The 21,915-nt window shown below is 48.1% G+C and overlaps 1 protein-coding gene across 10 annotated transcripts in view; it reads left to right on the forward strand.

The window, feature by feature from the left end:
• Positions 1-21,915, forward strand: part of SRRM1 (serine and arginine repetitive matrix 1) — a 71,257-nt gene that overhangs the window by 19,531 nt on the left and 29,811 nt on the right. For 8 of the 10 annotated variants that reach the window (XM_040337145.1, XM_040337147.1, XM_040337148.1 and 5 more), the window contains 7 exons: positions 5,670-5,773; positions 6,398-6,598; positions 16,545-16,586; positions 17,633-17,821; positions 17,994-18,113; positions 18,377-18,642; positions 20,250-20,330. In XM_040337145.1, the coding sequence (XP_040193079.1) occupies positions 5,670-5,773; positions 6,398-6,598; positions 16,545-16,586; positions 17,633-17,821; positions 17,994-18,113; positions 18,377-18,642; positions 20,250-20,330 (1,003 nt within the window). The remainder of the gene's footprint in view (positions 1-5,669; positions 5,774-6,397; positions 6,599-16,544; positions 16,587-17,632; positions 17,822-17,993; positions 18,114-18,376; positions 18,643-20,249; positions 20,331-21,915) is intronic. The other 2 variants (XM_040337146.1, XM_040337150.1) reach the window with 1 other exon arrangement.

The following is a 21,915-nucleotide window of genomic DNA, read 5'->3' on the forward strand; positions in this document are numbered from 1 at the left end:
ATGATCTCGGCTTATCACGGTTTATTAAACGTACACCTCAGTTTGAGACATGGAGTTGATCCTGTATACTTCATTGTTCACATTAGTAGATACCCAGCGGGTGAGCTGCATCTAGGAAAGTGCTGGAAATCTTGGAGGGGATTGTGCATGGGTTTTGACAGCTGTAGCATCAGCCACCATTGGGATACATTTAGTTTAATTTGTTCACAGACTGACAGACAATCTGGCTACGGTGTCTGTAGCCTTATGCTGCCCATACACTATACAAAAAATTAGTTTTTACCCATTTTTGAAAAAAAGAACATTCGGCCATGAGTAAACGATGGCGCTATCATGTAATGACAAATCGTTTAGTGGACATATATGAATCAATTTTTTGTTTCTTTTTTCACATATACCTAGTGCAAACAGTTAGAACAGGTAGCACATTAACCCTTCAATTTATGGTTCGTTCAGCAGAAAATTTCCAAACTTGCACTTCTTTTTTGTGGGTCAAAAACGTCCCAACCGATTTACAGATTTGTGCTCATTAACTGGCCGAAAAACAAACTGTCTAAATGACAAATTTCGGGCCAATTTTTTTCGTATAGTGTATGGCAAGCATTTAGCTCGGTTCACACTGCCACAACTTGGGATCTGACTTGTAAGACCCCAAGTCGCGTGACATGTGAAATCCCATTTTGGTCAACGAGTGCTGTCTTGGCACTAATGGAGTCGCCCCGAAAAGGTTCCTGTATTACTTCAGGGCGGCTTCTATCCTACTTGTGCCGATACACTTTAATGGAAGTTGCCTCCAAATCAGATTCTTAATTATTGTGATTTGGCTCCAACATTACAGGAAGATTACACAGGTATTCCCTGAAGTTGCTTCAAATTGTGTGGCAAAGTAGCACTGTAAGCGCGACTTTCAGGTCACGGCAGTGTGAACCAAGCCTAATGGATATTTATATAAAAAAAATATTTATCTTCCGTTCATAGACAGACACAGCCTTCATTTGACATTAGGGTTATATCCGCTTTCACTAGGAGAGTTTAGGCAGAAAAAAAGCACCTAAAGTGTTAACAAACACAAACCTCAGTGCAGCTCCTCCCAGGGGGGCGTGCCCCCCCCCCCTATAACCCACACCCTGCTCTAGCAGCCTCAGTTTTTTCCTGCCTAATGACAGGGGAGTCAGGCACTCTGGAGTTCCTGTACTCTGGAGATTTTTTTCTTGCGATTTTCTCGCTTTTTATTGTTTTGTTCCTGCATTTTTGGAATCCTGTGATTCTTCTATCAACAGCCAACTGGGTGACAGGCTGGGTCCTCGACTCTTGTAGTCCCCCCAGGTTCGGCCATCGAGCGTGTGCCCCGTGCCGCAATATGTGTTTTTCCTTGTGTTCCATGTCTGGAATATGTTGTGTAAGGATTGGGATCAGTTGCAGGGTACAAAATGCTTTGCGGTCTGTCCCCTCTTTTTTGGGGAGGATTCCTGTATCGGGGTGTCTCTCCCCCCCCCCCCCCCCACCTGTGTTCAGCTGGGTAGCTTGTTTTGAAACAAGGCTGCCACATTACCTGTGGAAGGGGCTCCCGCTTTTGGGGACTCCGCTGATAGGGGTGCTGTGAATGTGGTCGCTCCATATTCACAGCAGGGGGGGGGGGGGCGGTGGTGAGTCCCGTTTTGGCCGGGACTCTGGTGTCGCAGACATTTCCCGGACGGGGAGCTGGGGGCGCAGAATGCTTCTATGACCTGCGTGGTCCTGACCGACTAGTTGGTACTAGGTCAGATATTTGTCTGTGTGTCGACCCGGGATATGCTCCCCTTGCTCTCCAGGGCCTCCGCCATGTTTTCTGCCCTGCCTTGTATGGCTGGGGGTTGGTCTGCGGACTGTCTTTTCAGTAGTCCCTGGTGGTATTACCCTGTGTGGGGTGTACGCAGGGGTGTCTCTGAATGTCATCATAAAAGATGCCACGGGCTGTGTGAGCACTCTGCTCCCGCAATCTGAAAAAGGGTAGGTGCCTCACTGTAGGCGAGGGCCCTCATTTACTATTCCCCATGCGGTTTTGTTTTCGCCCGCCAAGTGCGGCAGGAAAACATTTTCAGGGGGCTAGGACGTCCACTGAGGACGCAGGCGCCCCTGGTGCCGTAAGCCCAGCAAGCCTGCTTCCGCTTGGAGGTTTGGCTCCGCTCGCATCTCGGGTGGGGGGCTGGCTCCGCGAATTCGCGGCTCGGTGGAGGTCTCTCCTCTCCGTCCGTTGGTGTTGCGAGGTAGTTTCCTCTGGGTGCGAGATAGGATTTCTCTCTTGTCTACCAAACAGGTTGCTGTCCAGGATCTTCTGGTCAGGGGAGTGATTGTGCCAGTTCCCTCGTGGAACGGGCTCGGGTGTTTTTTTTTCTCCAATCTGTTTGTGGTCCCCAAAGGAGGACGGGGTTCGTCCAATCCTGGGCCTCGGGCCCTTGTTTGTTTTTTTTGTCAAAGTGCAAACTTTCAGAATGGGGTTTTTCTGGCGTCCTTGGATGCCGTGAACGCGTACCTGCATGTTCCCATATGCTCAAAGCACCAGAGATTCTGGACTGTGCGGTCAGGGAGGACCATTTTCATTTTGTGGCCCTCCCGCTCAGCTTGGTGTCGACACCACAGGTTTTCACCGAGGTGCTCGTCCCGATACTGGCGCGGCTGTGGCAGCGGGGGTTTGTTATTGTGGGATGTCTGAACGACATTCTCCTACAAGCTTCTTCGAGCTCTGAATTAGTGGAGCCGTGTCTGTCACGTGTCAGACTCTCCAAGAGTTTGGCTGACTTCTGTTTTGTCCAGAAGTCAGTGTTGGTCCCGTCTCAGGGACTGGAATTCCTGGGACTAGTCCTGGATTCCGCCGTGGCGGGAGTTTTTTTCTCCTAACGGACAAAATTCAATCTCTGCAATCTGCTGGGCAGCAGTTGTCGACCTAGTAGTGGTCATCTCTGCGTTTCTGCATGAGGGTTCTGTGTCTGACGATGGCCTCTGTCGAGGCGGTTCCGTATGCCCAATTCCACACCAGGGTGCTACGGAGGGAACTGCTGTCTCGTGGGGACAAGCTTCCGTCTTCTCTGGATTACCGGGTTCAGTTGAGTCACCTGGTCCCTGGTGTGGTGGCTGACGTTTCCGGTGCTTCAGGCTGGGAAGGCGTTTCTGCCATGTCACTGGACAGTGGTCGCGACGGATGCCAGCCTCTCCGGTTGGGGAGGGTTTTTTTGGGGCACCCAGTCAGCCCTGTGGCTCTGGACTCAGGTGGAGTCCCACCTACCAATCGGTGTTCTGGATCAAGCTTTGCCTTGTCTGGTGGTCCCTGGATCTACAGGGCTGACCATTCAGGACCCTGTCCGACAATGCTGTTGCGTACGTCGACCATCGGGGAGGCACACGGAGTTCTGTTGCAGCGACGAGGGTCGCGCACATCCTTCGGTGGGCCGAAAAGTCCGTTCCGGCTCTATCGGCCGTGTACATTCCGGGAGTATGGAATTGGCGGGCCGACTCCTGAGTCGGACTGCGCTAGACCAAGGAGAGTGGTCTCTCCACCCGTAGGGGTTTTCAGTGTCTGTGCCGAAAGTGGGGCACTCCATGCGTGGACCTTCTAGCGTCCCGCCTCAACCGGAAGGTGCCATGTTTTTGGCCAGGTCAAGGGACCCGTGGGCAGGCACGTTGGTGGCTCCTTGGGGTCACTATCGCCTACTTTAAATCCCTCCTTGGTAGCTTCTTCCTCGCCTGCTGCGTAGAGTGGAAGCCGAGGGAATTCTATCAATCCTGATTGCCCCAGATTGGCCGCGTCGCTCCTGGTACGCGGACCTGGTGCGTCTGGTGGCAGACGCCCCCTAGCGTCTTTCCCTGGGGGTTGATCTTCTGTTACAGGGTCCGATCTTCCACCCTGTTTTTACAGCCACTGGCTTAGCGGCGTGGCTGTTGAGAGCCTGGGGCTGAAGGCCCGAGGCCTATTGGGCTCGTGGTCTCTACCGTGCTGCCTGCACGGAAGTCTACCTCACGTAGGATTTACATCATACGTGGAAGGCCTGCATCTCTGTGTGTGAGGAGATGAAGTGGCACCCTCGTACATACGTGGTGTCCAGGATTCTGCTGTTTTTTTACAGCAGGGAGTGGATCAGGCTCTCGCCTTAAGTACGGTTAGGAGTCAGTTTTCTGCTCTGGCTGTTACTTTCAATGAGCCTTGGCGTCGCACTCCTTGGTGCGTACGTCTGGTCTGGGGGTCTGGCATGTGGCCCCTCCACTACCCCCATGGGACTTGAATTTAGTCCTTTCGGTTCTTCTGGATGCCCCCTTTGTGGACATTCGGGAGGTTTTTTGTTGACTGTCACAAAAGGGGAGCAGGTTTAGCTCAGCGCTAGAGTACCTGCCCTTCATGCATTTGACTCTGGGTTCAAGCCCAGGAAGGTCTGCGTTGTCACGTGGCCATGGCTCAGCGTGGGCATTTCCACTGTGATTTTTTCTGGTAGCAATTACCTCGATCAGACGAGTGTTTGTCTGAACTGTCGGCCTTGTCTTGCAAGGCTCCCTACTTGGTCATCCATAAGGATGAGGTGGTCGTTTCGGCTTTCACGTTGATGTGGACATTGTTCTTCCATCCTTATGTCCTCGGCCGAAATGCAAGGAGGCGGCCACTTTACATCCTCTGGATGTGATAAGGGCCCTACGAGTGTACTTATCTGCTACGATTCCGTTCTGGAAGTCGGACTCACTGTTCGTGTCGTTGGCTGGTCCTACAAGGGGGCCTGGTAGTCTCGTCGGCCACCTTTTTTCTGGGTGGATCCGACGGATTGTGCTTCAGGCCTATGCCCTAAAGGGGCGGGCGCCTCCCTTTCGGGTTACGGCGCATTCGACCAGGGCGATCGGTGCCTCTTGTGCTTTCTGGCATCATGCCTCTGTGTTACAGGGATGTATGGCAGCGACCTGGTCGTCAATCCACACTTTTTCAAAGTCTTACAAGGTGGATGTGGGTGCATCTTCTGGTGCCTCCTTCGGCCGCAGATGTTACAGGCGGCTTTTATGGTTGGAGTTCCTCCGTTGAGCAACTCCGGTTTTTGTTTGGGGTGTAACCTGTTTTTGCTGTGTTATTTTCCCACCCCTCGAATTTTTTTGACACTGCTTGGGGACGTCCCTAATGTCAAATGAAGGCTGTGTCCGTCTATGAACGGAAGAGAGAATAGCATTTTTGTACTCACCGTAAAATCCATTTCTCTGAGTTCACAGCACCCACCCCTCCTTTGTTTGTACTGCTTGTTACGAACTGAGGCTGCTAGAGCAGGGTTGTGGGTTATACCCGGGGGGGGGGGGGGGGGGGAGTACGCCCCCTGGGAGGAGCTGCACTGAGGTTTGTGTTTGTTAACACTTTAAGTGCTTTTTTTATGCCTAAACTCTCCTAGTGAAAGCGGATATAACCCTAATGTCAAATGAAGGCTATGTCCGTCTATGAACTCAGAGAAATGGATTTTACGGTGAGTACAAAAATCCTATTTTTTTGCTTGCTTTTATGTTTGTAGAAATTGGGCACAGAGAGAGATATAGGTAAAAAAAAATTGGTTTGCGGCGAAGAATACTCTAGCTGTGGTTGCTGTCATGGAGACCTGTAGAAAGGGGCTTCAAAACTAAGAAAAAATCAATATTTTCAGCAGTGCATATTGAAGTCAAAACTTTTCTTTTAGATTGAGCAAGAGAAGCTTGCATCTCTAAAGAAGCAAGATGATGACAAAGACAGAAGAGACAAAGATGATAGAGACAAAAGGGATCGATCCCGAACTCCAAGAAGGTAGGAGTATATATTTTTTTTAACTACCCAGTGTGTGATGTTTCATATTCTAATAAAGCTTTTTTTATTATTATTATTATTATATTATATTTTTTTACAAAAAGGTCCAAAAACCACTGAGCAAGTCTAGCAGTACATGGTGCTTTTTCTTTCAATTTAAAGAATGTTTATTTTACACCCCTCTCCAGCACCCATTCACCTAACTCCTAGGATTTTTAGATTTATTATCTGCTGCAGGTGGGTTGCTAGTTAGTGGTTGTTAACCCTTACACACTTTTTGGTACAGGTAAGCCTATAATAAGGCTTACCTGTAGCTACCCTGGATATCTCCTAAACCTTAAATGGTTTAGGAGATATCCCCTGCATGTGCCGATGTCATGGGCACATGCAAACTAAAGAAAACTGAAGCAATGGCACGTACGTGCCGTTGCTTCAGTGAGTGTGCTGTTACCTGCAGCTCATGCGCGCATACGTGGGAGTGACGTCATTGCGGCTCCGGCCAATTGCAGTGCTGTGCGTACTAGCTTTTTTTCTTTTGCTTGGGTTTACAACCACTTTATTTACCTTATTTTTATCTAAAAAAAATCACAATATTTACCTTTATTTTATTTTTTTTATTTATAGGCGCAAATCGCGGTCATCCTCGCCACGGAGAAGGTCTCCAAGCAGGAGAGAGAGGAAAAGAAGCCACTCTCATTCACCAAGACACAAAACTAAAAGTCCAAGCCCTGCTCCAGTTTTTGAGAAAAAGGAGGCAGAAATTCAAGAACCTGAGCCCTCTCTAAAAGTGAAGGAACCATCTGTACAAGAGGCAACATCATCAAGGTACTTATTAAACTTTCAACAATGTTTTCTAGTTGTATTGCTTCTGGTAAAGTAGAACTAATGGCAAAACATTTTTCTTGGATAGGGTGGAGAGGGATTGGAACACCTGTCAGTTTTTATTGCTTTCTCTGCTCCTGTTGGAGAGATTAACCCTCTTTATTTCTCCTGTTTACTGTTATTGGGGGGGGGGGGGGGGGGGAAGAACTTTGTGTTGACACCAGAACACTAATAAAAATGAAATCTTCCAATTGGGACACCCCAATGGGGGGGAAGAGATAATCAGCGCAGAACCTCCCCCCGCCCCGTCAAGAGAGCAGCCAATCGGCTCTCCTCTACTTGCCCTAAACGGCTTTCTATTTACGCTGTGCTCAGCGGTGATTGGACACAGCTGATCATATGGTAAAGAGCCTACATGGGAGGCTCTTTACCAAGATCGGAGATGCAGTGTGTCAGACTGACGCACAACACCGATCGCTGCATGCTCCCGAGGGCGCGCACTAGGTTGTTATCATGCTGGACATCATATGACAGGGGGCGGCTTTAAAAACCTGGATAGTGCGTTTTTTTATTTTTTACACTTTTTCCCCAGGTGAATGGGTAGGGGTACAATGTACCCCATACTCCTTCACATAGGATGGGGATCTGGGGGCCCCCTTATTAAAGGGGGCTCCCAGATTCCGATAAGCCCCCCCCTCCACAGAACCCAGACAACTAACTCCCAGGGTTGTCGGGAAGGGGCCCTTGTCCTCGTCAACATAGAGACAAAGCACCCCCCCATGTTGAGGGCATGCGGCCTGGTATGGTTCAGGAGGGGGCTCTTTTCGTCTCCACTCCCTTTCCTGACTGGCCGGGCTGCGTGCTGGGATAAGGATCTGATATGGACTTTGGGGGGATCCCCGCGCATGTTTTTATTTTTTTTAAAGGCTTATCTGTAGCTAACTAGGATATCTCCTAAACCTACACGGTTTCGGAGATATCCCCTGTCCCATTGGCACATGCGCACTGGGGCAAACTAAAACAATGGCACCTACAGTACAGACCAAAGGTTTGGACACACCTTCTCATGCAAAGAGTTTTCTTTATTTTCATGACTATGAAAATTGTAGATTCACACTGAAGGCATCAAAACTATGAATTAACACATGTGGAATTATACATAACAAATATGTGTGAAACAACTGATGGGCACATCTGATGGGGGCTGTGCTGATAATCAATGTGCTGATTATAAGCGCAGACCCCCCTCTAACAGGGAGATCCGCTGATCGGCCGTGGCTTCGGTCCACCATCGGGTATACCGGCAGGCGGACTACTGGAGTCACCTGATGCTGGACCAGGGTGACTGTTTTTTTGTGCTTAGGGGTGTTTCGGCTCCCTTGCAGGAAGTGAGTCTCACAGGGCAGTTGAGATTATAGCTCCTGGATCTCCTGGCCGCTTATCTCCACCGCAGGGGTGTCGAAGTTAGTGGCCAGGTCTAGTGCTCTGGTACTGACGCGCAAGTCGCGCTGGTGTCCCTGTGGGGTCTGTATCGGCGGCTTTATGCCGTTCCTCCATTGTTGTTGCTTCCTCGGCTGCTCCATAGAGTGGAGGCTGAGGGGATCCCGATGTTTCTAATCGCTCCAGATTGGCCTCGGCGTCCTCGGTACGCCGATTTCGGGCGCCTCATAGCGGAGGTACCCTGGCGGTCGTCAGGGCGAGAGGTCCTTCTGTCTCGAGGTCCCATACTTCCTCCTGTTGTACAGTCATTGACTTGCTCAACATGGCTGTTGGTAGCCAGACTTTAAGAGACCGGGGTCTGCCCGACTCTGTCATCTCAACCATGCTGAGGGCACGGTAGTCTTCTTCCGGAAAGATCTACAGTCGCACCTGGCAAGCCTACATCTCTGGTACGAAGAGATGAAGTGGCGTCCACGGACGTACTCGTTAGCCAGGGTCCTGCTGTTTTTACAGCTTGGAGTGGATCAAATTGCTTAAAGCACTGTTTGGGGGCAGATTTCAGCCTTGGCTGTGTTCTTTCGGTGGCTTTTTTGGGGCCCGTTCTCTGGCGGGTACCTCCTTTGTGCAGGGGGTTTGTCATATACTTTCCCCTTTTGGCCTATCTCTTCCCCTCATGAGTTTTGACTCTGGTGCTCTCGGTTCTTCAGGAACCTTCCTTTTGGAAACATCGGAGAGATTTTCTCTTGACACTATTTCAGAAGGTGGCCCTTTTCTACTGTTAGAGGGGTCTCTGAGTTGGTGGGCTTGTCTTGCAAGTCGCCATACTTGGTCCTCCATAAGGATTAGGTGGTGGTGCACCACGACCTTCCCTTTTTCCGAAGGTGGTTTCGGCTTTTCGCCTGAATAAGGACATTGTTCTTCTATCCTTATGCCCTCGGCCGGCGCATCCTACGGAGGTGGCTTTTCATACTTTAGGCGTGGTATGTGCTTTGCGGGTGTACCTGCCTGCTCCGCGTTTGAGATCTGACCCTCTTTTGTGTCAGTGTCTGGCCCACAAAGGGCCTGGTGGTCTCGTCGACCACCCTGTCTCGGTGGATCTGGCAGACCATCATACAGGTCTATGCTCTTAGGGGGCGGGCCCCCCTTTTCCGGTCGTGGCACTTTCGACCAGGGCACCTGGTGCTTCCTGGGTTTTTCCGACATCATGCGTCGGTGTCACAGGTGTGGGGGCGGCGACTTGGTCGTCCGTTCACGTTTTTTCCAAAATTTACATGGATGATGTGAATGCATCTTCCGATGCTGCTTTCGGCCGCTAGCTTTTGCAGGTGGCCGTTTAAAGTTGCACCTCCTCCGTTGAGGAGCTCTACTTGTTTTGGGGTGAAGTTAAAATTGATTTCTCTTTCGTTCATAGACGGACACAGCCTTCATTGACCTTAGGGTTATGCTTCTTCCTACCAGGAGATTTAGGCAGAATTCTACAGCACTTAAGGTGTTAAAAACTTTCCTTCATGCTGCTCCTCCCAGGGGGCGTGGCTCCCCCAGGCATAACCCACACCCTGCTTTAGCAGCCTCAGTTTGTTTTCTGCCTAACGACAGGAGGTCAAGGCTATCTCTGGAGTTCCTGGACTCTGGAGTTTTTTTCTGGCGATTTTTGTCGCTTTTTTTATTATTTTGTTCCTGCATTTTTGAATCCTGCGATTCTTCTATCAACAGCCGACTGGGTGACAGGCTGGGTCCTCGACTCTTGTAGTCCCCCCATGTTCGGCCTTCGAGCGTGTGCCGGCCCTCAGCTCAGCTTTGGGACGTCCACGACAGGCCCCATTGCTCCAGGGGCGGCCGGGGAACTTTGGTTCTAGGGCACACATATGACCGGTCTCTATGGCTTTGTCACAGTGTGTCTGGCCGACAGCCATGCCGTTTACGGACGTTGGTTCTGTCTGGGATACCTCCAGCCGGGTAGTCGCAGGACAGGTAAGTAGTGGCCCCTTACTCAGGTAAGTGGTCTGGCTGGTGGTTTCCCTGGGGAGGTCGACTGAGGGTCCGCCCTGCTTTCCTCTCTCCCCTTCCTCTCCCTCCTTCCCCTGACTGGGTAGTGGCTGTGAAGGGGGGCCTCCTGGGTTTTCTTTGTTACCACCGGGGCCCGTGTGTTGTTAGGGGGACTGTGTTGTTACTCTGGGGGGTGCTGCTGTGTGCTGCTGTGTTCTATGAGGTAATTTTTACCTCAGACAGCGGCCGTCTTGGAAATCTCCTTGGTAACGCTGTGATTCTTTTCTGAGGTAACAGACAAAGCAGTCAGGGCTGCTGTGTTCTATGAGGTAATTTTTACCTCAGACAGCGGTCGTCTTGGAAATCTCCTTGGTAACGCTGTGATTCTTTTCTGAGGTAACAGACAAAGCAGTCAGGGCTGCTGTGTTCTATGAGGTAATTTTTACCTCAGACAGCGGCCGTCTTGGAAATCTCCTTGGTAACGATGTGATTCTTCCCTGAGATGACTCGGCACAGCCTCTGGTCAGTTTTAGTGCTGTTACAGTTTTAGTGCTGTGAATCTTCCATGAGGTGAATACACATCACAGTCAGCACATCAGAGCACACCTGAGGTTTTTCAGCTCCCTCTGCAGCTGGGTGGGGTGGTGAATACCGGGGGCCCCCATGCTCTGCAATAGCAGCAAGGAGGTGACCAGTGGGTTTTTTTTGTCCTGCCTTGCAGGGTGGGTGACTCAGCGCTGACACTATGGAACTCAAGCTATGCCTGAGTTAACCCTTAACGCCCCTCCCCCTGCCACATCTGTTATGTTGGCTGTCCTGGGTTTCTTGCCAGGTTTGAAGCAGCTAGTGCCCGGATGGGGGGTAAAAAAGCGCCCCTTCCCTGAAGCCTGCTTCTGGGGATGACACAGAATCGCTGTTTTTTTCTGGTTCTGTTATGTCAGAGGCTGCGGGTTTTAACCCTTATGGATAGTGAGGATGACTCTGCTGCAGTCAGTTGCTGGCAAGAATTTGTTGGAGCTCTTGACCTCTTCTGCGGTGCGTGAGGCTCTAAAAATTGAGGATGTGGCGGAGACACCTCCGTGTCAGTACCAGCAGACTACCACGCATCGCTGAAGTGTTTCCTTGTGTTCCTTATTTGGACTATATGTTATACAAGGAATGGGATGCACCGCAAAAAGTTTGTCAAAAAACTTTGCAACCCGTTACCCCCTTGAGGGGGGCTTTAAAAAAAAAAAAAAAAAAAAAAAAAAAAAGTAGGTCTCTCCTCCGCCAGTGGACCCCCCTGTGTCCAGACTGCGCAAGGCCACCACATTGCCTGTGGAAGGGGCTCCTGCATTTCAGGATCCCGCTGATAGGAGAGTGGAGGCCGTGGCCCACTCCCTATTCACGGTGGTGGGTTCGGCGGTGAGGCCGGCTCTGGCCGGGGCCCTGGCAGGCCCCGACTAAAAGGGCGAAGCTCCTGCTGCAGGAGCTGGAAGAAGGACCTCTAAGGTGGCCTTGGTGATCACCGTTAAGGGTGAACGGTCCTTTTGGGTCTTCCCTGACTGGCATCATTGAGGATGCCACAGGTGGTAAGCGCATGCTGTTCCCACGGTTTGGGAAGGGCTAGGGACCTCGCCCTGTGCAAGGACCCTCCTTGCCTACCTCCGAGCGTTTTTTCGCTCGCCCTGTGCGGTGGGGGTAGGTCTACATGGTGCTTGAATTTCCGCCGCATGCCTAACAAGTCTGCGGACATACCTGCTTCCGCCTGAAGGTCTGCTCCCGCCCGTGTCTCGGGTGGGAGACTGGCTTCGCATTGCGAAGTGTTTTCCTTGGGGTACAAGATTGAGTTTCTCTCTTGTCTGCCAAACAGGTTTTTTCCCTCCGGCTTCTGGCCTCCTCCGGTTCGCCGGTTGACTCCGTCAGGGGCTGTCCAGGATCTTCTGGTCAGGGGAGTGATTGTGCCAGTTACCTCGTTGGAACGGTCTCAGGGTTTTACTCCATTCTGTTTGTGTCCCCATGGAGGATGGGGCCCGGTCGATCCTGGGCCTCAAGTCCCTCGTTTTGTTTTGTCAGGTTTTTCTGGCATCCTTGGATGTCATGAACGTGTACCTGCATATCCTCAAACCACCAGAGATTCTGTGCTTTGCGGTCGGGGGGGACCATTTTCAATGGTGTCCTTCCCATTCGGCGGGTTTTCGCCAAGGTGCTCGTACCGATACTGGCCCGGCTGTGACAGCGGGGGTTTGTTATCATGGGATGTCTGGACGACATTCTCCTACGAGCTTCTTCGAGCTCTGCATTGGTGGAGCCGTGTCTATCACGTGTCAGGCTCTCCGAGTGTTCGGCTGGTTTCTGGATTGTCCTGAAATCAGGGTTGATTCCGTCTCAGGGATACCTGAGACTGGTCCTGGATTCCTCCGGGGCGGGAGTGTTTTTCTCCTAGCGGAAAAACTTCAGACTCTGCTATCTGCTGTGCAGCAGTTGCCGACCCAGAAGCGGTCATCTCTGCGATTCTGCAGGAAGGTTCTGGGTCAGTTGGTAGCCTCTTTCGAGGCGGTTCCGTATGCCCAATTCCACGCCAGGGTACTACGGAGGGAACTGCTGTCACGATGGGACTAGCTTCCGTCATCTCTGGATTACCAGATTCAGTTGAGTCATCTGATCATGTCTCCCCTGGTATGGTGGCTGGCGTTTCCGGTGCTTCGGGCCGGAAAGTCATTTTTCTGCAGGCCACTGGACAGTGGTCACGACGGATGCCAGCCTCTCCGGTTGGGGAGGGGCGCTTGGGGCACCCAGTCAGCCCAGTGGCACTGGACTCAGGTGGAGTCCTGCCTACTGATCAACGTTCTGGAGCTCCGAGCAATCGAGCTTTGCCTTACCAGGTGGTCCCTGGATCTACAGGGCCGACCGGTCAGGATCCTGTCCGATAACACCACGTCCGTGGCGTAGGTTGATCATCAGGGAGGCACACGGAGTTCTGTTGCAGCGACGGGGGTCGCGCGCATCCTTTCGGTGGGCCGAAGGGTCCGTTCCGGCTCTATCGGCCGGGTACATTCCGGGAATACGGAATTGGCTAGCCGACTACCTAAGTCGCACTGCACTGGGCCAAGGAGAGTGGTCTCTCCGCCCGCAGGTGTTTCGGGGTCTGTGCCGAAAGTGGGGCACTCCGGATGTGGACCTTCTAGCGTCCCGTCTCTATATCGGTAGGTGCCACGGTTCGTGGCCAGGTTTAAGGACCCGTGGGCGGACGCGTCAGGCGCGTTGGTGGCTCCTTGGGGTCGCTGTCGCCTACTTTACACCTTCCCTCCTCGGAAGCTTCTTCCTCGCCTGCTGCGCAGAGTAGAAGCTGTAGGGATTCTATCGGTCCTGATTGCCCCAGATTGGCCGCGTCGCTTCTGGTACGCGGACCAGGTGCGTCTGCTGGCAGACGCCCCCTAGCGTCTTCCCCTGGGAATTGATTTTCTGTTACAGGGTCCAATCTTCCACCCTGTTTCACAGCCACCGGCCTTAGCGGCGTGGCTGTTGAGAGCCAGGGGCTTAAGGACCGAGGCCTATTGGGCTCGGTGGTCTCTACCGTGCTGCCTGCACGGAGGTCTACCTCACGTAGGTTTTTTCCTCATACATGGAAGGCCTACTTCTCTGTGTGTGGGGAGATGAACTGGCACTCTCGTACATGCGTTGTGTACAGGATTCTGCTGTCTTTGCAGCAGGGAGTGGTTCAGGCTCTCGCCTTACGTACGGTTAGGAGCCAGATTTCTGCTCTGGCTGTTTTTTACTTGCAGCGACCCTTGGCATAGCACTCCTGGGTGCGTGCGTTGGGTCAGGGGGTCTGGCAGGTGGCCCCTCCGGTGCGCCCTCCATTACCCCCATGGGACTTGAATTTAGTCCTTTCAGTGCTTCGGGATGCTCCCTTTGAGGACATTCGGGAGGGTTTTTGTTTTATTGTCACAAAAGGTGATTTTATTTCTGGTAGCAATTACCTCGATCAGACGGGTGTCTGTCTGTTCTGGTGGCCTTGTCTTGCAAGGCTCCCTGCTTGGTCATCCGTAAGGATGAGGTGGTGCTGCGGCCGCAGCCGTTTTTTCTCCCTAAGGTCGTTTCGGCTTTTCACTTGGATGTGGACATTGTTCTTCCATCCTTGTGTCCTCAGCCGAAGAACCCGAAGGAGGCCACTTTACATTCTTTGGATGTGGTTCGGGCCCTTCGAGTTTACTTGTCGGCGACAGCTCCGTTCCGGATGTCGGACTCGCTGTTCGTGTCTGTGTCCGGACCCAGTAAGGGCCTGGCAGTTTCGTCGGCCACCATTTCCAGGTGGATCCGACGGATTGTGCTTCAGGCCTATGCCCTGAAGGGCGGGCGCCCCCCTTTCGGGTCATGGCGCATTCGACCAGGGCGATCGGGGCCTCTTGGGCTTTCCGACACCAAGCCTCTGTGTTACTGGTGTGTAAGGCTGCGACCTGGTCGTCGGTCCACGCTTTTTCAAAGTTTTATATGGTGGATGTGAGTGCATCTTCGGATGCCTCCATTGGCCGCAGGGTGTTACAGGCGGCAGTTTAAGGTTGGAGTTCCTCCGTTGAGTAACTCCGGTTTTTGTTTGGGGTGTAACCTGTTTTTGCTGTGTTATTTTTCCCACCCCTTCGAATTTTTTTGACACTGCTTGGGGACGTCCCTAAGGTCAATGAAGGCTGTGTCCGTCTATGAACGAAAGAGAAAAAAGGATTTTTGTACTCACAGTAAAATCCATTTCTCTGAGTTCATAGACGGACACAGCACCCACCCCTCCTTTGTTTGTACTGCTTGTTACGAACTGAGGCTGCTAAAGCAGGGTGTGGGTTATGCCTGGGGGAGCCACGCCCCCTGGGAGGAGCAGCATGAAGGAAAGTTTTTAACACCTTAAGTGCTGTAGAATTCTGCCTAAATCTCCTGGTAGGAAGAAGCATAACCCTAAGGTCAATGAAGGCTGTGTCCGTCTATGAACTCAGAGAAATGGATTTTACTGTGAGTACAAAAATCCTTTTTTTACTGATATATTTCCCACCCCTCGTTTTTGACACTGCTTGGGGACGTCCCACTTGTCAAGATTTAAAGCGGGAGTTCACCCATTTGTAAAAAAAAATGTTTTCTCCCCTTAGCTTCCTGCTCGTTCGGTCTAGGGGAATCGGCTATTTGTATTAAAATATGAGCAGTACTTACCCGTTTTCGAGCTGCATCTTCTTCCGTCGCTTCCGGGTATGGGTCTTCGGGAGCGGGCGTTCCTTCTTGATTGACAGGCTTCCGAGAGGCTTCCGACGGTCGCATCCATCGCGTCACTCGTAGCCGAAAGAAGCCGAACGTCGGTGCGGCTCTATACTGCGCCTGCGCACCGACGTTCTGCTTCTTTCGGAAAATCGTGACGCGATGGATGCGACCGTCGGAAGCCTCTCGGAAGCCTGTCAATCAAGAAGGAACGCCCATTCCCGAAGCCCATACCCGGAAGCGACGGAGAGGATGCATCTCGTAAACGGGTAAGTACTGCACATATTTTAAAATAAATAGCCGATTCCCCTAGTAAAAACGAGCAGGAATCTAAGGGGGAAAAGTGCCCTCTAAGGGTGAACCCCCGCTTTAAGGAGCTGTGTCCGTCCATGGACGATAAGAGAAAATAGGATTTTTTGAACTCGCCGTAAAATACTTTTCTCTGTCGTCCATGGACAGACACAGCTCCCACCCCTCCTTTTTAGGATTGTACTGCTTGTTACGAACTGAGGCTGCAGTGAGGAGGGTTATGTCTGGAGGGACCGCCCCCTGTGCGGGGCTGTTCAACTCTGTTAATGTAACATGTATTTTTAATTGTCTAACATGTTTCTGCCTAGTCCTCTCCTGTAAATAGGGAACATAACCCACTTGTCAGGATTTAAGGAGCTGTGTAAAAGTTTTAGGCTGGTTATGAAGAAATGCTGTCGGAGCTCTGTAAGGTTTCACCTCCTTCATACAAAAGGGCATTTCTTTTCAGCACTGTGCTACTTTAAATGGCAATTACACAGTCATGCAATACTGTAACCAAATTGATATTATTTTTTTTCACACAAATAGAGCTTTCTTTTGGGTGGTTTTCACTACTGGATTGATTTTATTTTATTCTATAAAGTGTGAGTCATTTTCTGCTTTCTGTTATAAATTCCAATTAATAAATAAAAAATCTTCTAAATTTAGGCTGAAATGTATTGTGCTACATGTCTTTTGGTAAAAAAAAATCCCAATAAATATTTGTGTGAAAGCTATAGCGTCTACTCTCACAAACTATATAGAGAGAGAGAGATCTCTATTTGAAAATCTGGCTGTACTGAGGGTCTATCATTTCTTGAGGCCCTAAATTATCAGGACAGTACAAATTCCCATCAAATTATCCTTTTTTGGAAAATAGGTCTGAGATATTTAGTAAGAGGCATGGCAGAGTTTTTAAAGTTGTAATTTTTTTTTTGTCACATTTTTTGGAAAATGAAGAAATTAAATAAATGTTTTCACTTATTACTTTTTTATTTTTTTTACATATGGTCACCAGTGCAGTACAGCAGCATCATTTGACTGATGTGGCAGTGATCAGGTATTTTTTAATGCAATTTTTAAACCTATTTTTTTACATCCTGTCAGAGTATGTATTGCTTTTACAGTGAGTAGCTTGCATTTGGTTGTGATCTGTGATTGGCTACAGGTATCCAGGTGCCATGTTTTTGTTGTGGGCCAATTATAGGTCACAACAGTAAGCAAGTTGTTCATGAAAGCCATTCATGACAGGTTGTTTACATTATCATGTGATCACTATGAACAATCACTGCCCGATCACATGATACCAGGTTACCAATTACTGGTAACTGTAACCCACTTTGTCACATGAGGGGGGTGTGCTCCTAACCCGGAGCAGGCAGAATGATGTACAAGAATGTGATTGTGCTGCCCCGCTGCAGTACATATACAGTGGCAGGTCGGCAAGTGGTTAATTGTTTTGTTATCAATTTACAAAATGTAAAGTGAATGAACAGATGAAAAATCTTGAATCAAATTAAAATTTGGTGTGACTACCCTTTAGTTTTAAACCAGCATCAATTCCTCTAGGTACATTTGCACACAGTTTTTGAAAGCAGTTTTTGAAACCAAAGAGCAAGCGGTTTTTACTTTTTGATACTTGACATTCAAATAAAAACACAATTCGGTAGTAAAGCTGAATTAGATTCCCTGTTTTGGCACCCACCATTGTATCGTATATAACTTGCAAGCATATTTATTAGTCGAGCACCATTATCGCATATCGTGGGCTCCCAGGACCAAAACTTGGAATAACGCAAGTTAATATGAAGTACCCTGTGTCCTGTGATGTATTGCTAGAAGAGGATTTTACAGGTAAACCGAAAATTTCATTGGGGGAACAAAGCTTAGATTTTGTTTTCACTAGCCTATTTAACCGTTTAATTTTTTTCATCATGCTTAAACAAACCTATTACGTTGGGCGAGTTGTAAACCTGCAAAATATGACCTTTCTTAGGCCTAGATAACTGCCAAGTGCACTAATATAATTTTTCTCTGTTACATTTCCAAAAATGTGGCAATGCAACATTTGAGTGTATGATGAATCAATCTGCTTCTTTTCTCCAGTGACATAGTGAAAGCTTCCAAACCAGATCTTGTGGCAGATACGAAGGAAACTTCACCTGAGCCAAACTCACGAAAGCCAAAAGAGAAAGAGAGACATCGTCACAGATCACGCTCGCGCTCCAAATCAAAATCCAAGTCTCATTCCCCTTCCCACCCTAGAACACGTAGGCGTCATCGATCAAGATCAAGGTAATTACCATGGCGTTAGTTGCATGAAGAAATTGTACATATATTTTACACATTTTCCTTTTCTTTATACGGAATACCCATTAGTGCATTTAACATCGCATATGTTGTAGCCTTTTTTTTTTTATTATTGATGTTGAAAGATGGCAGTAATAAACATTTTGTGAATTTTCAGGTCTTATAGCCCTAGGAGAAGACCTAGCCCTCGGCGTAGACCTTCACCGAGGAGGAGAAGTCCACCTCGCCGTATGCCGCCACCACCTAGGCACAAGAGAAGTAGGAGTCCAGTCAGGCGGTAAGTACTAAAGTTATGAATTGAGAACAGACTATAATAAACAGTAACTGGAAGATTGTATAGATATTTTTTTTTTTTTATCTGTTTTTAGAATTCTTTAATTTCTGTTAGCATTTTTTAAGTGAGACGGTAGTAATATATATACCCTACCTATAGGATTAATTTTTGTGTACTTGGTAGTTAACATTTAGCTTTATAATTTATGTTTGTGCATGCCTGTATCAGAGAATTTAATTAACTGTTCAAAAAAAATATTTGCACAGAAGGCGACGCTCTTCTGCATCAGCGTCTGGAAGCAGCAGCTCCTCCTCTTCATCACGGTCACCACCACCTCCAAAGAAACCACCCAAGAGAATGTCCTCTAGCCCACCACGCAAGCCTCGTCGTTCCTCCCCATCTGCAAGTCCTCCAAGAAGGCGTTTTAGGCAGTCTCCTCCACCAAGCCCACCTCCAAAAAGGCATTCTCCTTCCCCACAGTCCTCTCGACTCAGAAAGGCACGAGGCTCTGTGTCTCCTCCTCGTGCACAAGGTAGGTTTTATCTTCCCGATTTCCTGTTCTTGTATGGACTTTCCCTAAGTTTTGCAAGAACTGGTCATTACGTTTTTGTATCTATAAAAGTAACAGAAAAAAGTGCTGCGCTAAAAAATATGCCTTTGTGGTTACACATATACACACGCTAGACTATGTCTGTAGAAAACCACATAAGAAATAATATAATGACACAACTTACTCAAATTAGCGTAACTCTGCTCAATTATAGTGCAGCATGTGAACTATTAGCTTCTCTACTTATCCATATATCCACACTCTATTAATTGCCTATAGAAGATCACATGCATAAAGTTATAATTGGTGCCGCAACTTAATGCTAATTAAAGTGATTCTGTGCAACAAATAAAAATGATATGCATTAATGCTCAAATAACATCTGTCATAAAATACATCCAATATATAATTGTGCTCTAAATATTCACAAATGTGTTCCCATGCACTACAAAAGTTCTATGTGCAAAGTGCTGTTTTGCTTGTCTCACAAATTGATATGCATAATTGCAACTGGTGATGGCAAAACGCGTCCACTCTGGTGCCCCCCCCCCCCCCCCCCCCCCTTCCATATATGCGCTCACCTTAGAGCATGTGACCCTGCAATTAAGCCTGGTCAGAACACTCATATAAACAACCTTCTGGGTTCAGTGATTATGTTGGAATCCTGGGCTGGTTGCTGGTAACGTGTTCCACTTGCGTATGATGAAGAAAACTTGATAGTGTGATATAGTAACATGTCCTTTCCTTTAGCTGAGAATGCTCCACGTTTTTAGATCTATACCAACTTGTTTCCAGTCCATTGAAAGTACAAGTCTGCAAAAGCAGAATTTTCATGAATGAGAGTAGAAATGTTTTATGTGTAAGAGGAAAAACATCTGCGCTAAACCCTATAAAACTAAATGAACAAATGTGTTGCAAATTAATGATGATCAAGATGGTATAAAAAAACAAACATAAGTGAAGTGGTGCAGCAACTAAAAACCCTTAAATATTCAGCCCATAAAAGTGTAAAACAAAAATGGTGCGCTACCATTTGATGTATAAAATCCATTGAAAAAGGAGTTTTGCATAGCTCTGATGGGATATATGTACCTTCATTGGAAACTTCAGATGCTGATCCCTATCTGGCTGATGGTGTTCTGACATGCATATTTTATCTCTATTACCTGAGATCCAACAGATTTGGTAAGCGGCAGTGATTGCCTCTTTTCTTTGATGAACAGAAAATCTTACCTGCAGACAAGTTGTCATTCTGTTGTAATTGTGGATACCGGGAATTGTGAAGCTACTCCAATCATTTTTTGGATCCCTAATTGCTTGTTTAGGACATTTGTATCTATTTTTCTAGATATTCTCTCATTTAAGGTTTTTCACGCAACACATTTTCACCTCATTTATGTGGTAGCGCATAATGTTTTATGCTTTACTGCATATTACGTTGTGTTACTCTTCCATAGTCGCAGCTTTTTTGGCAACTATAGCGAGAGTGGGTTGTGTGTTTGTTTTTTGAGTATCCTATGTCATTTTGATTTTTGCTTATAGTTCTACCTTGTCATGTTTGATTTAAATTGTTCCTTTCTACCATCTAGTACCAAAACACAAAATTCCAGAAAAGCGGAAGACTCCATCGCCACCTCCAAAACCTCGCAAAAGAGACACATCTGATTCAGGTGTGTTGATCACTCAGCATTGAACAATAAAAGTCAAAGATGGTATTACTCTGAATATTAATGCAGCCTTTCTCAACCTGGGTGCTGTCTTAATTTTACAGTCAAACAAAATCTCCTGCGCTCAAAAGTGGTGCGACAGTAATGGAAATAGCCTAGAATGTCAAAAGCTCTCAGCAGGATACACAGGCCTTGCTGCCCTCCAAGGGTCAAGGGATACCCGATGGGAGTACTGTAAAACAACAAAAAGAGGGCGCACAAACCTTGCGCGTTACCCAGTTGGTATTTATTGAAATAAAAAAGCAGATACTATACTCGCAAACAACTGAAAAATAAAAGCATATCAAAGTCCAAAACTGGATGCAGAGCAACCAGGCCACCGGGACCATGTGCATCACGCCAGAGAACCTTCCAAATGGCTGCCGTGTTTCAGGGGGGGGGAGGGGGTCCCCTCTTCCTCAGAGTCCATCTGTGATGCTGCATTGGCACATAAATATAGTAAATGGGTCTCATCATGTGGTCTGCAGATCCATCCCATAAGTGCGTGGAGATGAAAGTGGTCAGAGAGCAAGCCACATCCTAGTTCATAATGGCACGTACATAGAAACAGCAATGATAATTAAAACATAGTGTCAGTTGTAAGCATACAATATAATCTTAAAACCAAATACAGTGAGCAGCAATGGCTAAAAATCAGCAAATGCTGAAAACTAAACAAGGCCCCCTGTATATAGAGTATCCGCACAGGCAAAGAAAAGAAAAACATATATATTTGTATATTAAAGCAAAAATAAAAAATTTATAAATGGTACCTCTTTTGCATGAAGGACATGGAATGCCATAGACACCTCCTATCAGGTGTTGCCACGGGTGGCTGATGGATCTGACCATATAAGCTGGCATGGTGCTGTGTATTGTATGTAGTGAATGCATGGTGTGCCTTTTATGTTCCACCCGACAATCCCTGCTTCCAAAACAGACTAAAGTTGTGGCTTGGAGTAATGTGGGAAAATCATCTGTGTGGTTCATCTGCACTCGATACAGAAGGCCTGGGAAATGTAACATATTAAGAAAAATTGGAATGATCCTGTGTTAAGACATTCTGCAAGATGAACCCAATTTTAGTGTTGTGGCCCCTAGCAGGGTACAGAAGGTAAAAAGGGATCATTGGACAACGGTCAGACAGTGTGGACTTCCAAAATTTGACCAAAAAGGTAGTTGCAAGTGTAGGATCCACAACTGTAGTACATGTTGTCTCATGTGGCACCAGAAGCATCACATTGTCGGCACAGATGGGAGAGCTTTTCCTGTTAAGAAATTAATTAAGGCACATCCTATGTCGTTTATGGGCTCCTTTGTCCTTGCAGCTTACCTTATGTTGGCCGCACATCTAGACAATTGAGGGTCTGAACATTCATCACAACAGAGGCAACTACTCTGTGCTGTCATTTCAAAGAGACACATGGTAGTAACTATTTGTACATGACTGGTTTTGGGATCAAAGCCATGCCCAATGCATTGGACAATGGCAGACGACACAGATTCTGCAGGCATAAAAGTTCTTGGATTTTCACTTTGAATTGTTCAG

The sequence above is a fragment of the Rana temporaria genome, chromosome 2, assembly GCF_905171775.1.
Source record: "Rana temporaria chromosome 2, aRanTem1.1, whole genome shotgun sequence".
Lineage (NCBI taxonomy): Eukaryota > Metazoa > Chordata > Amphibia > Anura > Ranidae > Rana > Rana temporaria.